This window comes from Haliotis asinina, chromosome 16 (genome assembly GCF_037392515.1).
Source record: "Haliotis asinina isolate JCU_RB_2024 chromosome 16, JCU_Hal_asi_v2, whole genome shotgun sequence".
Taxonomy (NCBI): Eukaryota; Metazoa; Mollusca; class Gastropoda; order Lepetellida; family Haliotidae; genus Haliotis; species Haliotis asinina.
In genome coordinates, this window is record NC_090295.1 from 20,285,368 (window position 1) to 20,304,353 (window position 18,986).

At 41.8% G+C, this 18,986-nt stretch overlaps 1 protein-coding gene across 1 annotated transcript in view; it reads right to left on the minus strand.

Moving 5' to 3' along the window:
• LOC137268854 (uncharacterized) overlaps positions 1-2,894 on the minus strand; it is a 43,386-nt gene extending 40,492 nt beyond the window's left edge. Inside the window, exon 1 of the mRNA XM_067803425.1 lies at positions 1,855-2,894. Coding sequence (XP_067659526.1) covers positions 1,855-2,619 — 765 coding nt within the window. The 5' untranslated portion in view covers positions 2,620-2,894. The remainder of the gene's footprint in view (positions 1-1,854) is intronic.
• Between the last annotated feature and the right edge of the window lie 16,092 nt (positions 2,895-18,986).

An 18,986-nucleotide genomic window follows, 5' to 3' on the forward strand; every position in this document is an offset into this window, starting at 1 on the left:
ATTATTGGAAAACGAAGATCCATGTAACACTACCTCAACAGTCGGTTAATCAGATCTCGCATAAATAAGTACACACAAATAGCCACTTTCACTCATTGTTATCCTATTGAAATGTTCTGTAAACAGGATTTCAAGGTTCATCAAGCATTTGGGAGCCCAGGCGACATAGATCGCCCATCCACCCACATGACCTCCCAGAAACTCGGTAAACTACACAATGCCTTATTTGGAGAGGAATCACAGGTCTGGAGGCAGTTTCAATTTTCAATGGAATGTCGACATTTTATTAGGGAAAGTGCGCCAAAGCGGTTCCAGGTCCAGGGTTTAATGTTGAACAATAAGGTTGACAGTTTACACAGTTCACCACGTGCCACCAGGGATCCGAAACAACACATTTGTTGCCCTCATGCCGAGAGCATGAGGTGTCTCGTCGTGTTTCAATATTCCGGTTAGACGGGGACTTCCCGCATCTGTGTCATGTTACTATGGTGACACAGTGATGAAATACGATTTGACGCCTAGGTTCAGACCACCGCAGTGCAGTTCCGGTTGTAGATGGGCCACGTCAAAGTCATGCACGCGCTACATCCAGGAAAATACGAGACTGTTGATAGATTTGTACACAAGGAAAACTGTTGACAGGGACTTCAGAGGACGTGATTAAATGCTGACAATTAGATAATGAAAAAAACAGGTATATCTTTTCCTTGGTATCAGAAACACTACTGAGTTGGCTTTTTTTAGCCTTTTGTCGCTTACGTGGGCACGCTGTTGTTTGTTTTGTGGAAGGTGTTTCGGTGTTTCGGATTTGAAACCTGACATAGTAATGATAGACATCTGATTCCCACATAATGGCGTTTAACAACGTACCTTGCGTGTTATTAATATATATGAGTATTTATACACTCAACAGCGGTGTTAGAAACCTTTCAAAATTTCCACTGAAGCATAGAGCCAGAGAGTGGATAATACTTCGATGTTCTGTCTGTATTTCACTGGTCCATTGGAGTGATTGCGAATGTGAAGCCAGTTCCCGTTTTCCCATGCGCGTCGAGTATTGCTCACTATTTAATTTAAAGACCATACTATTTGTTTGGAAGGGAAAGTTACTGGCCACCAGGAGAATAGACTAACAACTAGTCTCTGAAATGAACATATTTTAATGAAAAAACGTCCATAGTGAAAACAAATAATATAATGCAATGGAGCCCTGAGACTTTCTAGACTTGAGTGGGTTTTCTTGGATATTTATACTTCAGGAGAACTGAAAACTTGCCATTTACTGGTCCTGGTGAATGTTTCCTAGCCTGGGACCGCAGGTTGCGTGTTGAAACTAAATTTGTTATCAATAATATCACAGTGGCACACCAGAAATGGACGTCACACATTGCACCCATGTGGGGAATCGAACCCCTGTTCTTCGGCGTGATGAGTGAAGGCTTTAACCACAAGACTACCCCATCACCTTCTGCTGGAGAGACATAGACAGGGGTTTGAGGAGGGGGTGTATTAAATACATGTTCCTGAGACTGTGGATTGTGTATGGGGAAAAGAGGGGAACAACGCAGAAATATTTTTTCCGCGTGCGTTAGAAAGAGAAACGGAGACAGAAATACGTCTGTTTGCGAATATCTTTGTCATCCGTGTCACGTTAATGGGTTTTTCATTGCTGCAGAACATCGACATGACCGCAGCAGTGATACTGCTTGATACACACTGTGATTTCTTTAGTGTGTGTGTGCATTAATGTGGTGTATGTCGGATCATTACGGGCACATGAACTGCCTGATCTCTTACTACATGAGCAGTTAATGGTTCATGGTTAACGAAGGAAAACTAGGAAGCGGTACTTACCGTGAACGGAAGGTGGTTGATGGCTGCGGTGGCGATGACAACAGCTAGAACCAGTCGACTCAAATCGGACGAGAACGTCAACTCATTGTACCTTGCGTGCACCGTCTGGGAACCAGTCTTGGCCACAGCTGACGTCGACGGAAGGTAGAAACGTCCAGCTTGATACTTGACCACGGCAACACGCCGCATATACCGCAGCAACACCAACGTATCCGACGTGCAGATCAGACACAACACGATAGAACCGAGGTTGAGGATGATGAAGAACAGAGCGAAACTCACACCGAGGTCATGCGGCAGAAAAACGCAGGTTCCTTTTTTGGAGGAGTATCCGTCATCAGTCGCTCCAATAATCGGCATGATACCAATGACAGTCGCGAGTAACCACATGATGACCACGTAGACCTTCACGGCCTTGGTTGACCCGTACACCTGCTTCCCCGACGGCAACCGCAGCATTGTCATCCAGTGGACACACATACACAGGACACTGAGGATCTCCGCCACCCGGATCGTCACGCTAAACCAAATGTAACAGTAGCAGAGAGGCTGCGACCAAGGGATTCCCCTCAAGGTCATGACCCCCGGAATTGGGATGAGGAGAAGCACGTTGGCCATCAAACAGGCGAGGAGGGACATGAGACACAGGTCGGTGCCGTGGAAGTAGGGTCTGTAGTGAGCGATGACGACCACGGCCACGACACATGTGAGCAGGGCGACCGGCGACAACACCATCCATGCGACCGCCACGCCGTACTCAACCATTGTCCGCGGACATCGACAACACTCTCTGGGTCTGCATAGATGGAGATGTGGACTACACCGTTCTTGTCAAACCATGGAACATGATCTGTCACGGGAGTGTCCAGTCTCCGTGTCATAGAACGCGCTTAAACAGTGGGCAGAAACAAACAAAAATATTCAGATCCTGATCGTCTTGGACACAGTAGCATTGATACTTAAACAATCATTGGTCGATGTATATTTTCATTGATATACTCGGGTATATCTGTAAACTACGATGGAATGTTTCTATTTCCTTAACTCGTACAAGGGGTCAGGCCATACCACATCATCTGGTTGTACTGTATGCATCCAGTGTGAAAGCAGCTGTCGCCATCACGTGTTGACTGTAATGATTAATACTAACATCATCACGAAGTCTACACAGTAAGCTGGTGGGCGTTTACCCAACAGTGAGTACTAACTCTCTTCGCCGGCAGTAACAACACATGCTACCCCTGCAAAACCACCCCACTTCACTATCTGACACCTGAAGTCTAGATCTTCTGACAGATGAAGGAGATCCTGAAATTATTACACAAAATATAAGAGGATTTGGCATCAGTTGTAACCCACTTGTCGTGCAATTACCTGAAACCAAAGCCAGAATGCGATACTCCAAATAGTTGAAAAATCCCAGGATTCAGTATTTCCGATTTTGACATCCGTTTATCTGATTCAGGGACACAATAGAGTTGGTCCACTGTACCCACCTTCATCAGCTTTGATCCTTGATCTGAATGTCGTTATCTTGATGCTCACCCGGCTTTCACAATGGCATCAGACGCCACGCGATATTAATCGGTTTAGATGGGGATGAATTGTTTTATCAAGCTTGTCGGAAAGTCATCGGAAGGTTGTCATCTGATGGTGACGTTGTCTTACAGCCGTCCTGTTACATCTGCATTAAAAGTCACGACAGATCAACATGTAGCACACGGTCGGTAGAAGCCTTCTTTCCACTGCTCGTAAACTCAGATATGTCTGCAAACGCCGGTTTCCCAGATCCACATTGTTTTCGTCTGCTATATAGAGCAACTGTAATATCACTGCTATGCTGTATTCCGAACTGAAAACTCAGCTGTCGTCTGCTCTCGTTACTTTGAAGTGTCGTCCGCTGTTAATGGACTGAATTGTCGTCTGCTACATGTAAGCCCAACATACACAAACACGTGCAACGTTATCCACCTCCGTCGGTTCCCTGCGGTCAACGTGTGTCCGGACTGACCACGTCACCGGACATTCCTCCCAAAAGTAGCATGTTCCAGCTAAGTCTATCTGGTCTCACCTGGCCACCGTCTTTGATCTCGGCACCGGAGGTCACGTGTATCACTAAAGCAAGGTGTTACAGCTGCTCGCACCTGCTGCTGAAGATGTTGCGGACTGCCCAGCTGAAACAATTGTTGCTGATGCAGTTGCTGTACAAATAGCAGTAGGACTGTAGAGCAGTCACGATTTCCATTCAGTTTACGCATGACATGATAAAATACAAACATGGGTTCCACAAAATCCACAATTCAGCAGAACTTTGATCACAAACAGGCACATGTCATTTCTTACGTACCATTTCAAAAAGACCAAGATGGGCGTGTCCGTTTCCAGTCCGGTAAAGACAGCTGACGGAGTTATATATTTCCTCCAGGTGAATGAATCTGAATTATTCCCACATCTGTGCCGTTATTACACAGTATATATCCCAGTCACCAGCGCGAGGTAAACGCACAGTCCAGTAAAAGCGTCACATCAACCCCTAGAGTGATCGACACTCAAGTGACCACACGCGGCAGGCGGTCAACAGTGACTGCAGGGTCAACAAGCAGACGGGGGCACGCGAACACTGTGTTTACGGACGAAACAAAACAATTAGCGAAGCCTCTTTCCCCTAACAGCCACTGAACAACCTGAAACCCATTATAACCAGCGATCGATCTGGCTGCGTTTTGGCGACTTGCACCTATACACTACCTTGCCCTGGAGCGCTGATACAAAATATGCACGTCAATGTGATGTGTTTATTCTTAAAATAAACGAGAAATATTTCAATCTCGAGTCTAACGAAAAGACAACATAACTTTTCAGAGAGGCATGTAGAAGTTGGAGTTCAGAGGAAAGACACGATACCAGATTGAACATTTTTTCAACTTGTAGTATTTTTTCTTTTTAGTCGTATGTGTTAGGGGCGACGTTTCGTTGTTATTTTGTCATTTGTTATGAACATATTCCTTGGACAGGGGTAGCATAGTCGATTCCCCACTTGACTACAATGTGTGCAGCTCATTTCTGGTGTACCTCATAGTTATATTACTGGAGTATTGCTCACCTACTTCTTATTTGAACCGAAAACTTACCATGTTTTACAATGATTTGGTTATTTCTGTTTGATTGGCATTTTCACTTAATATTTCAATTCACATATTTGTATGTTATTCTATTAACGTCATGCCATAACCACCTGAATCTTTAATTTTTTTCAAACGTAACATAATAAGATTGTTCCAAGTTGAACAACCGAATGTTTAAGTTCACCTGTTGAAACGTGGTATTGGGATCATGTCGCACAAACGCAGCAAGAAAGGTGAGCGAACAATAGCGTCGCGCATGTCCAATGAAAAGCCCGTCATCTGCCGCGCTGAACACAGTCCCAACGTCTGAATGTTATTCACGTGGTGAGGAAGGGATCTCTTTAACACAGCGCTAAAAACCTTACGCGCCTTTCCCTTTCGCCCTAAACTGCTTGTATCTTTAGCAGTAAATCGATTCGTTCAACAAACTTCGACAGGCTTCTATCGGCAAAACAGTTTGTATTTCGTGTATCTCGGTCAAGCCCGGTCTGTCACCACACATTTATTGCTCTCTTAATTTTCGTATTACTTACAGATGTCTGCCCAGATCAGATCGCCACTCATGCGTGGCGAGTTCACAAAGAAATACAAACAGGTGATAAATTAATTATGATGTTATTAAATGCTTCGTTTGGTTGTAGTAGTTTTTGGAAGGAGCCGTGTCACCGTCAGCTGAAGTCTTGTGTTACCTTAATGAGATTGTACGAGATGTGGACTGATGCTTTGTGTTTGATATGCCAAGATGAAGGATAAGTCGCTATGGTAAATACCTCATATTTGTGCCCCCTAGGATGCGTTTATTTATCATAACTTGTTGTTTATAGTGATTATTTTTCTTTACTTTATTTCATTAAAGGTAGTCGTAGTTCTAAGACTGCTGTGAGAACTGCAGAGAGAAAATTCAAAATTTGTAATTGAAAATGCACATATTTTATTTTATTTTATTTTATTTTGTCTTGTCTTATGTTATTTCATTTTATTTTGCTACATGTGGTGACCGCCATGACATTTGTGATAAGGAAATACACCAGGCTAAAATTTTCTTTTTATCAAACCTCATCAAATTATCATTAAATGCCCATGTCCGGATTTAAGCCAGCTTTATATTGTTAGTCCAGTGAGTTACCATCCAATAGCTTTAGATGCATACTTCACTCAGACATATGATTCCTTGTTTTATATAAGGACCATCTTTTGATATTTTCTGGTATGATAGGCCGGGACTTGAACCATCAACCTTTTCTTCTCCCAAAGATATGCAGTGTAATGTTCCATGAAATAGTTTCTGCATAGGCCTGTTCATTAGGATTGTTATCTCCCTTTCCGGATTGTCGCCCTCTGTTATTTCCACTTCCGAAGAGCAAAACGGCGGAATGTAAACAAAGCGTGACGAATGGCCTTGATCTGTGAGATGGAGAACATATGGTATCGATGCCAGTTGATTGATACAACACACCATTTTTTTAATATTACGCGTAAATCAACATGTAATCAAAATGTTATCACTGATAATAGAAAGAATCGATTGTAAACAACCGAAAGTAGAGAATCATTCGGAGCTCAAGCGAGGTCAGATTCAGAACCTAAGGAAAAGTCTGTTTCCATTTTATGTTCCTGCATCACAGAAGGGGCTTTGTGGACGGTAAAATAATACCACCCTGAGACAGGCTGGGTTCCGAGACAGTCTGGTTTCAGCACTTGCGTTCCATTTGAAAACCCTCGACGACCATGACGGTGGCCGCACGCTGACAACTGTGTCATCAAAGTTCAGTTCGGTTGCGGTGAGAACTGGAAGACCTGCAATCTAGCAAGTCATCGAGCCAGACTACGAAATCCATAAGGTAGCCTCTACCTACGTGGGGGCGTTGGGGTGACCCAGTATAGTTAAAGTGTTCGCTTGTGACGCAGAAGGCTCCGATTCGATTCCCAAGTTGGGTACAATATAAGTTGTTCACTGCTGGCGATGGGGCACGGGCTCATGTACCCACGAGGTTTGTTTATGTTCCCTGACCCCTTCCAAACCTCGAGGGTACATGAGCCCATGGACCCCGTGGGACCAGTGAACAACGTATTTGTCTTACCGAACACCTGAATTTCAATTTTGAACTGTTTGAAGCTCTTCTGTTGAATGCGAGGCAGATCGCCGGTTTGCAGACGACACAAGGTAAACAGATTTAGAGTTATCTCCCTTGCATCGATTTTCAATCGCAAAACATCGCTAATTTCCGTGCTTGGTGCGTAATTCAATGTTATTCGAGACAAAAGTACTACCATGAAGCACCAGAAGAGTTCGTAATTCCCACCGGTGTACACAGAAAATAATACATCGCCTGTAAGCGGGGTACATTGAAAATAATAGAATAGCGCTTAGCCAATCAGAAAGCGACATTCATGTATGAGGTAAGATAATGTGTGAAGCCCATTTATGGTGTCCCCCGCCGTGATAATTTTGGAATATTGTGGCGTAAAGCCGAACTCACTGTTACCATAGACCCTGACCAAACAGAGAATTCCCACGGGTTCTACACCATTGCCACCACGTGGGTGATATTACTCCAACTCTAGAGTATGTTTATGTATCAGTGTCACGTTAGATATTTGGTTTAATATCGGTATTTGAAAATTTATCTCGGGGTATATGAACCTGTAATAACAGTGCGTTACATTGACCATGACATTGTGTGTATCAGCATTGCTTCTATTGCGAAGGGTGTATTTTCTCCAATTTTAGGACTTATAACCTCATCATCGTCATAATCACATTCCATTGTAGATGAAATAGCATTTCAGTGAGATTTGTTCATGCAAATTTTCTGCTTGCTCTTTTTCCAAGTATGCTATGCCTCAAAATAGGAGCGATTTCTAGAATAATTTACGCACGCTTCAAAAGGAGTCAGTCCTAAACGGTCACAGAAGACACCATTCATTCATTCGTTCATTCATTCATTCAGTAACGTTTGTTTGCTCACACAGAGAAAAGCCTCTGGATATTAGTTTTTTAGGCTTGTTTTTATTGTATTTCTCCAGGTGTTTAAAAGCACAACGAATAGATGGCATGTAGTTGCGAAAAAGACTCCAAACGTACATGTAAAGCGAAAGTGACAAGGGCTTAAATTTCAAGTTGTATTCAAGATTATTTCGCGCGGGTGGGCGCATGTCTATCTGCCTGTGTGCTTGCGTGCGTGCGTACGTCACCAGAGTCTGTGCGAACGCAGCGCAAAATTACAAAATGGTTTATGGAGTAATACTCCGGAAATGAAGCCAATCCCCATTTACATAAAGTGAATCGGTTTACCTCAGTAATGTAAACTATAAAATAAATATATAAAACACTGAATCGTATAGTGCACAAGCTCAGAATTTCCTGTCATGAATATTGAAAACATGTAATCAGGGGAAAATATCATAATATGGCCTCGTAAACATGATCATGCTCATTAAGAAACCAAATATTTTTCACATGCGGAAGACACCGATTCACCGTTTGGTTGATGTGTACACGTTCCAGTGCACGACTAAATTCTGACAGGAATATTAATTATTTTCCGAAAAACGAAATGTTGAAGTTAAATATCATCAGGATTTAACACAAGCCTCTTTCACGGTTGTACGCGGATTTGCATCACGCCGAAGACACGGGTTCGATTCCCCACATGGGCACAATGTGTGAAGCCCATTTCGGGTGTCCCCTGCCGTGATATTGGTGGAATATTGTTAAAATGGGCGTGAAACTATACTCACTTGATGTGAACCTGAGACAGTGGAATAATTCACGAAGCGCCAGTAATATCACTGCTAGTTCAGGTTCTCGGACTGGAAAAAGCGCCATAGAATGATCTCAGCATCTTTTACCAGTGACCTCAACACACATTCAAAGTAGTCTCCGCCATTGACCTATTTTATTTTTACTGCAGTTCATTGTCATACAACAGTTCTCAGTGACGCAAGTGTAGACTGTCAACAGGGTCCGAATCTCTCATCTTAGAAGGACTCTTCTTCTACCCAATGAAGCTGTTTGTTCCTATCAAAACCATATGACATATCAATTGTCAATCTGAATTATCTCTGTTGTTAACTCGAAAATGGATTTTGAAAGGAAGTGTTTAAATTGAGCGTAATTTACACGGTACACCGTAGCTTTCTGGTTGAAATACCTTACAATATAATCACATGTTTTAGTGAAAAGTCATTCACTGCAAACAATATATTGTTTTGTCTAGGTATTTTCTGTCTAATCCTTTATGTACAGTACCGAACCCAAAGTGACCACAAATTTCAGTTCGAAAGAACCGTAGTTCGTTATACGCATTATCAGTAAATGACAGCCTGTGGTCGGAACAAAATTACAGTTCGTTATCTTCATCATGCAGTTAGTTTGTTCGTTACAAACGTTGTGTTTTGTTGATGTAGGAGCCATGGCACACATCATCCTCTCCACTAGGCACAGATACATTCAATCCGTGTTGTTATACCAGACCGAGGCGGTGGAGTAGCCTCATGTTTAAAGCATTTGCGCTTAAAGCAGGCCAAAGATCCGGATTTGGATAGAATGGGTGAGGCGACTAACGGGATCTTGTAGTCATGCTCGCTGAGTTTGTTGATACATGTTGTATCCTAAAATTGTAAATCAATGCTCGCGATGGCGACTAACGGAATCGGATAGTCAGACTCACTGACATCGTTCACCCAACTGCGTAGATCGATGCTCATGATGTCAGTCACCAGATTGTCTTGCCCAGACTCGATTACTTTCTGACCGCTGTCACGTAGCTGGAATATTATTTTTATTTATAGTGCCGAAATATTGCTGAACTGGCTTTAAAATGAACAACCACTTTATGGAGAAGTTTAAATCACTGACGTAGCACAAAAGCGGTCACCTGTCGTTATATAGGGTATTTGGTAGATGCACTGTGAAACTCATTTCTTGTGTCCCCCTACGTGATATTGCTTGAACTTTGCTAAAAACGGCGCAAAACTAAACTCACTCACTGATACCAGACCGACTTACACGGATAGGTGAGTGATTTTGCTGGCATGTTTGGTTTATTTCTTTGGTTTTAAACGCCATGCTCCGATAAGGACCATCTTCAAGTCTACGAGGTGTACATTGGCGATTTTCAGGCACAACAAAACACATAATTGAAGTCACGCTTAATGACGGGAAAATTTTTTCTATGTTAGATCGAGGCGAGGTGACATGAAAACGCAGTCCATAATTTATTCAAACAGGTTTTGTCATCACCCTGGGAACAGGGTCCCTTGGTGTCATGTAAAATTCATATGTCGGTCGTCTTAATTATATCGATAGTAGTACCATTTTTCAACAAGGAGTGTGTTAATAACCAAATATATCTGCTGTCAAATAGACACGAAATACAGGAAATTAACGTATCGAAAGTGGCCATTTTTCGATTTCAGATAATTCATGTCGTCTTGTATATTAATATATCACTATAAGGAAATGATTCATTACGCGTCTTCCAACACAATGAAACTTGAGATTTCATAGCTTTGATATCAAGGATCTCAGACAACGTGAACGATATAAAAAGCCCCTGTGGTTTCGCCTGTTGATTCAGGCGTTCGCTCATCACACGGAAGGCCCGGGTTCGATTCCTCATATGGGTACAATGTGTGAAGACTTTCAGAGCCCCCGCCTTAATGTGGCTGGAACATGGCTAAAATCAGCATAAAATCATACTACCCAGTCACTCATGATATCAACCACTGGTTTTAGATATTGGAGTTCCATTGGATCGAACTGATGAAACAAAGTTAATCAAGCTTAATAAGCAGGCCTCTGTCTAATGTTAGTTGTTTTCAGTGTCCTGTAGTGACCCTAAACATATCCTTTCACGTTATATCACCATAATTTTGTGGAGTTACTTGTGTCTTTTCCCTGTACAGATTGTGTGAAACCAGCATTTGTTCTTGTCATAGCTGACTGACATTCAGCTTGGCTTAGTGTATGTACTTCGGGGTAGCCTAGTGGTCAAAACGTTCGCTCGTCACACCGAAGACCCGGGTTCGATTCCCCACATGGGTACAGTGCTTGAAGCCCATTTCTCGTGCCCCCGTGATATTGCTGGAATACTTCTAAAAGCGGCGTAAAACCATACCCACTCACTTATTGTAAGTCATGGCTGACATGACAAAGTAAACAGTTGTACTTAGCTGGGATGTATGTCCATTTCTGCCTTAACGTTTCTGATATGTTGCCGAAAGCGGCATAAAACGATCGATGCTCACCCACTTTTCAGAGGAGTACACAAAATACGAGTCAAAACACCAGCTGTCGACTTCCATTTTGTGGGAGTCGAGGTGGCTGAGCGGGTAAAACAGCTGACTTTGTGTGGCTGGTGGTTACGTGACACTGAGGGTGTGTGTTCAAATCCCGGATGGGACTCAACCCACCACAAGTACAAGAATCTGTACATTACTAAAAAATTGCAATCACCTATATAACGCATGTTGAATGGTCACACACGGTACAAACAACAGATAGTGAACTCTAGATTTTGCTTGTCCTAAAACTAAGCACGAATACATATCATTTTTTAAAAAAAGTAGGCACAATGGATATACAAGATTGATTATATGGAAATGATGAAGCCAAGGAGGAAACAGATAATGAAGAGAGATTAGGGGAAAATGTGACAATTTATTCCATTCCTTTGAAAACGTTTCATCTGTATGGATCTATATTTCTTTTTCTCACGGGCATTGACACTGACAAGTAGCACCGTCGCAAAACGGAATATCCAGCCCCCTTTTCCCGAATGGTTTATAAGCTAATTCTGCTCAGCATCAAATAATGGTTACGCAGAGCTCCAGATAAGGCGCGTATTTGCTTATTTCACTCAATAAAATCACATTTGCTCAATTAATAACAAATCTTTACTCACAAAAACGAGTAAGAATCTCTTAAAACCCAATAGGTCTGTAATACTTTGCGTACTTTACTCAAATAACTAAATTGACTTGCGTATGATTCGTCGTGGTGCACAAACTCTACAACAGCATTAGCTAGTGTTAGGCGATGCCTATATATACATGTACTATTACAGCCCAAGCCACTGTCCGGGGTTACTCTAATAGTCGACCCGTGAAGGTCCCGGGGTAGAATAGGCCTTCAGCAACCCATGCTTGCCATAAAAAGCGACTATGCTTGTCGTAAGAGGCGACTAACGGGATCGGGTGGTCAGACTCGCTGACTTGGTTGACACATGTCATCGGTTCCCAATTGTGCAGATCGATGCTCATGTTGTTGGTCACTGGATTGTCTGGTCCAGACTCGATTATTTACAGACCGCCGCCATATAGCTGGAATATTGCTGAGTGCGGCGTAAAACTAAACTCACTCACTCACTAATAGTCACATGACTTCCATGTTGTGTATTTAGAAATGGCTGCCAAATGTTTGGCAATATGACAATTACTAAAAACATTTAGTTTATTGAAATGTATTTATATTTACGTATTTGGAAGAGTTAAGTACCCAATTAGGATAAGAAACTGTGTAAAAGTACTCACGTCTTTAAACTAGTGGGAGCATACAAATGCTAGTTACTCCTCATAAAAATGCAACTACTCATACATTAACAGACATGGGAGTAAATACCCAGTTGCTTGAAAAAATTACCTGGAGCTCAGTGGTTACCGCAAAATGTATTTACCAATTAAGGCCTGCTGACTCGAGAACTAGTCGCACGACAGATCATGCATACGTTAATAGATGGAAGCCATGTACACAGGTCAGGTGAATCAATAAACAGCTGGGGCTGCGTGTGCTTGTATCGCGCATGGATGTTTACTGTGATTTGTCAGGGCTTTGTCACACGGATAACAATCGTCAGTACGTCAACAGTAACAGCGACACCTCCATCACGTGTCGTGTACACGCGGAACATATTCCGTATCAAGGAAAAGATAAAAACACAGGACGATTGCGTTGGCTGAATGTCGCCCGGTACATTAGCGATCGATTGGTAGATCCGGGTAGGAAATGTCTTTGAACAGCGACCCATGATTGTTGTAAGAGGTGGCTAACAGGATCGGGTGGTCAGACTCGCTGGACTGGTTCAATCAGCTCTCCTATCCCAGTTGCATAGATCGATGCACATTTTTCACCCATATGAGTATGTGAATGCGTGTGTGTGGCCGTTTGTCAGTGAGGGACTTACGCCGCACTCAGCAATATTCCAGTTATATGGCGGCGGTCTGTAAATAATCGAGTCTGGACCAGACAATCCAGTAATCAACAACATGAGCATCGATCTGCGCATTTGGGAACCGATGATATGTGTCAACCAAGTCAGTGAGCCTGACCACCCGATCCCGTTAGTCGTCTCTTACGACAGACATAGTCGCCTTTTATGGCAAGCATGGGTTGCTGAAGGCCTACTCTACCCCGCAACCTTCACGGGTCTGTGGCCGTTTGTACTAGCCCAGACTTAAGCTGGTTTTATAGTGCTAACTCACCAAGAGTTAAGCCGGAATTAAGCATGAATACCCAACTCAGACATACACTGACCCCGAGCCGACCAGTCCAGCATTAGCCATAATGCCGAGCGTCAGGCAGGGATGACGCAGTTTTGTATGACGCGGCCGGGGATCGAACCCGCGACCTTCCGCTCTCCGGGCGGACGCTCTAACCACTGCACCACGGAGGCGGTCTTCAGGCACTAGACTGACTGGTTCAGACCGGAATCACATTACCAGAATATTGCTGATCGTGGCGTTAAACGCCACATAAACAGATTATTTTTTAGCATGCCCAGTGTATATGGATTAATTGGGACTTGATCCAGTCAGGTTGAATCCTATTCTTGGCCTCGAAGGCAAACGAGCAGCTTTGGGAGTTCTGAACCAGTTCCAACCCTCAGTTCCAACCCCAAATCCCCATCGGTGTCCAGCACATCAAGCCATTCCATACCGATTAAAACAGTCCTGGGGAACATCCAACAATGCCCTGTTCGAATTACCCCCTGACCCGATACACCCGCGACTGATATGATCAATATCCCACTACATCCGTGTGCGATTGGCATCTGTTTGATTCCGGACTCCCCAGAAACCTTACGTGACAAAGATAGCACTAAAATGAAATAACATTCTTGGATAATTCAATTTAAAGATTTGTTTTACCATATATATTTATGATAAATAAATTTGGCTAATTTGAAGGCTAATACATCAAAATTGGTTAAAAAAGATATATAAACTTCATCATGTTTGGAGATTTGTATACATAGGGGTAACTTGTGACGTCTGAATGTCAAATACTTACGTAGGACAATTATGCCATGATATTCATCCTCTTTGTCATTATTGGGAAAAAGGCATAAACTGTATTCTAAAGCTTATTTTGGTAGAGTCCGTGTTCTGAACGGATTGAGAGAAGCTGGTCCAAAGAAACGTCAAAGGGGGGCATATTCAAAGACTCCGTCACAAAAGTCTCACTGTGTTCAGCTTTACTGTGTTATGAACATTTTATGCCGAAAGATATATGTGATTCATACCCTGTGAACTTTTCATTGTACCAGGGAATCGCCTTGACTGTCAACCTGATTGATGACGCCAACGAATTTCAGAAACCGTGTTGTCAATTTGCAAAACTGACAAACCTATTTATCTTTTTAAACAGACACAGGAAATACAGTTCATGGTTATTGTCGGTCACCTGGCGCAAATATTTGCATAATTACCCGACGGCGTATAATGAAATCATTGTCCTTTTTATGTCACTGTAACTGTTATTTGCTGACACGTTTCGGTGTGGAGGAAGTCTTTCTGTTTGTTAAATTTGTCCTCTCTCGGCGGCATTACCTGTTTGTGTTGTTTTTTTTGGTTTTTTACAGGATATCATTGAATCAGTATCACGAATGTCACTCGTGCACTGGCCCAGATCAACCTGACTTAACACACGTTCACTAGTACACTGTCTTTTTATATTGCTTCGTCGTACATGTAGCATCGGAATGAAATGTTCACGTCATGGGTTATTCTTAGGCTCTTTCAGTCACGCCTGGAAAATCCGAAACGTGTCTTTTGACAGTCATGTTTTTCATTTTATCATCTTTTAACTTGTTTTTACAGTGCTGTAGTGTGTTTGCGCCTGCCCTTAGGACCGTGGCAGGTAGCTTTCATGTCGGCCCCGTATTTTGTGTAAATGTGTATGGCACCCTGTAGTAATGTGCTGCAGTTGTTGTTTTTTTTTCATTTTCCCATCTAAGATTTCTGTCGGTGGTATTTTGGTGTAAATGAGAAGCTGAAGAGTTTCAGCATGGCCTGTGGTTTGTAGGTCTGTGGGTCAGTGTCGCTAATTTGATTGACAGGTCATCGTATCCAAACAGCATTGATCGATGCTCACGCTATCGGCTATGGACTGTCTGGTCCAGACGCGATTATTTAAATCTGAGTTCTGATATCTTGTAGCAGACGGCACAAACAAACCGGGTTATTTTCCTCAGCCTCCTCGATCGTTTTCTGTGAATAGTGGTATCAGCTTGTGCCAGGAGATTAGCATAATTATCAGTGAATCATCTCAATTGAGTATGCTTTTATTTGCAGACGAGTGTTTTTAATCAATTATTCTAAGTCAGAGTAAATGTGGGATTGTCTTTAAGTGGGCCAAATAACAAGACGATAATACATTCATTGTAAATCTGTGGTCGAACACAATACAGTGCACATAACCCCGCTTCCTTGATTCAATCAAAGTTAAATTTGAACATCTCACGTGTTAAAAATACTGGTATTACAACATGCAAAGCTGTGAGGAAAGGCCCTAATGACATCCAATTTGATATGCTGATTCTGTCAAATGACAAGGAAAACAGCCAAGGAAATGTTTGTTTGATAATACTGAGAGATATGTAGCAGGATTTGTCTTGGGTTTGTAGTGAAGTTGAGTGGTTAAAGTATCCGTTCATCAGACCGGGTTCGAGTCCCAACATGGGTATTATGCATGAAGGTAATATATGGGACCCTATAGCCATGCCGTGATATACGCCTGGAATACCAGTACAAGTAAAACCCTACTAAATCATCGGATTTGGCTGTCTGGGAGTGTCTGTGGTGGTTGTGGTGATGCATGGGTGGGTTGTGCTGTACAAATGCCAGCAACAACCTACTCTTTAATGAGCTCTAAAGTGATAAGACAACACTTGACCGAGATGAAAAAGACTTTAATTATTTTCATCGGTTTCACAAACCACAATACATAATTCATACATCACATTCTCTGTCCTCTGTGACAGAGCTCTAACGAAACATATATTTGCATCCCAAACATCAGAGCAACTTCTCTGGATAAGGATTCCAGACAAGTGTTTTATTTCCAACGGTTCTGAAGTTGGTGGTTTCATATGTTGCCAGCTTCTTCCACAAATTAGATATAAGTATTGCTGGAACAAGCACCACACCTGGTACTATCAATTTTAATATTCTGAAGCATTGGCCACTCTATCATATAAATGTTGAAAATTGCTACCGCTACAAACTCCAGGGTAAAACCCTCCATTCTTTCTGCTTTGCTGGTACAACTGTAGATTGTGAAGGAGTCAACATCACACATGCATTCTAAGACAGGTCACTCAAAGTCTATATATCCATATTTCTTATTGACAGAGATATCTAATTTATGGCCAGATATTACTTTTGCATCCTCTTATGCCTCGTTACAAGCACACCATCCCTCACCGTCCATATTTCAAGTACCAAAGGGAAAGGAAAATAACAAAACTGACACACCATTAATCTTGAATTGAGCATGAACTAAGTGACCTTGAAGGACTTGACAGGGAGCTGCCTGGACTGCATGTTGTGACCTTGTATCCAAAAGTTGTCTAATATACTGTTAATCCTTGACAAGAAGTTTTCAAAATCATTTTTCTAAATGTCAGATGGAAAAATATTACTATCATGTAATGTTCTCTTTAAAAAATCTTAATCAAATGTCTTGTTGAAAAATAAGTGCAGGTGGTAAGATCAAATATCTGTTGCAAGACTTTCCTGAGTGTTATTCAAGTTTTATTCAAGAGTTTATTCAAGGATTTATGGTAGACCATATATTCAGAGATGCAGCACATTAAGTTAACTACACTGTACACACATTGCAGCACACGAGGAAACCTAACCTGGCTGTTCTCAGATGCTACACTTAAGACAGCTGTTAATGGTGCCAATTCTGAAGCTGGAGCAAACCAGTTCCGAGGAGGAGCTGCTTCAAAGAGATGTATGTGATCATTTGGCTGATATTTCAAAATATTACATGTTGAAGTGTCATAGTTGCTTTTCATTATAAAGCCCTATGCCTAAACCTTAACCTCCCCACTATAAAAGTAAAACATAACACTGGAGTCAATGAGTCCCTAACAAAAGAGAATTCAAGGATGTCTGCTGACATTCTCTGTGCCACCATTCAAAATTTATGATTTTGGGGAGTGTGAGGCCATATGCTAAACATGTTATTGGGGGAGATGGGGGATGGGAAAAGGAAGGGCATTGATATTGGATGTGACATGCAGGGATTCACTTACTTTGTACATACATTTCAAGATGGCATTCCTATTGTACATGCTTCAATTATCACCTCCCAGCCATAATTTATGAACAGTCCCATCATTTCCTACCATGGGGTGTTAAATAACAGTGAAGGTCAAGTAGGCAATGAAAGTGCACACTGGCACACAGTACATGCACATGAAAGTTGGCTGTGTTTCTCACTGTGTAAGTCATCTGACTCAGTAATTATCCTGTTCCTATTGTTGTACTTCCTGCCTTGATGGGATGGTTGGTGGAGTGACCTTCTACTGGCAGCATCTACATGTATTTTACACAGTACATATGTCGACCTTATATCCTGCATGACAGGACGGTTCAGTATGTTCCAAGTGACCCTATTGGAGATATTATGTATTTTGTTACACTAACCCAGTAAATAATACACTGGAAGGTCAAAAGGTGAATTGTTTGTGCATGACACTAAATCAAGATCAACAGGTTTCAGAGACAGAGAGTGAGTGCATATGGTTTTATGGAGCAATTAGCAATATTCCAGCAATATCACATGGAGAACGTCAGAAATAACCAACTGGTTTCAGGAAAAGCATAGCTTCAATTAACACTTTTATCCCCCCAAAACAACACTTTTTAGTGCTGTTAGTAAATAACATGGCAAAAAAAGCTAGGTTCTTGTAATTTGCACTGGTGATAAAAATGGCTGTTACCCAGATTCCTACCTCTTACTTATGTAAACATTTCACAACAAATCTACTTTTCAAACTGAATATTTGAGTGAAATACACTTAGCAGCAAAAGAGAATCTGAACAATTGAACTCCACAATACATGTGCAACAGTGCCCCAAATGTAGGAACTATTTCTGTCAATGTGTTTATCCATACAATTGATGAGATCACTTTTTCCAATATGGAATTTTTCTCCTGTTACTTGGGGAACTGACCTGATGACCTACAATTTCATTTAATTGCATATCTTGTTATCAGGTTTTGGGACAAAAAAAAATACCAGACTCCAAGCATAGATGTCAATAATCCTTTTCTTGATATACATGTAAATCTTTCGTGTAATTCATAGGTAGAGACTATCAGAAGAACATTTCCAGCAAATGAACCAAGTGCAAGAATAACGTTCTTGGGAAGAATGGCCCAAAATTATTTGATAAAATAGATTTTTAAAAAATAGTAGATTGCATTCATTCATTTATTCAAAAGAACAAAAATACAAAACGTATTCAAACTAGCATTCTATCCATCACTGAATTTTCTATTCAAATAACCAGATATTAGACTGGCTGAGAATGTTGGAAAAGGGCCCAAAGTATTGTAAGTATGATCACAATAGTGCTTTGTGAAATGGAGCCCTTGATTGTATGTAAAATCCAAGCTACGTTATTCAGGACTAATGAAACTTCATAAACACTGAGTCACAAGTACCTGAAAAGACAACCAGTGCATGTGGGACTTTTATTCCAACACAC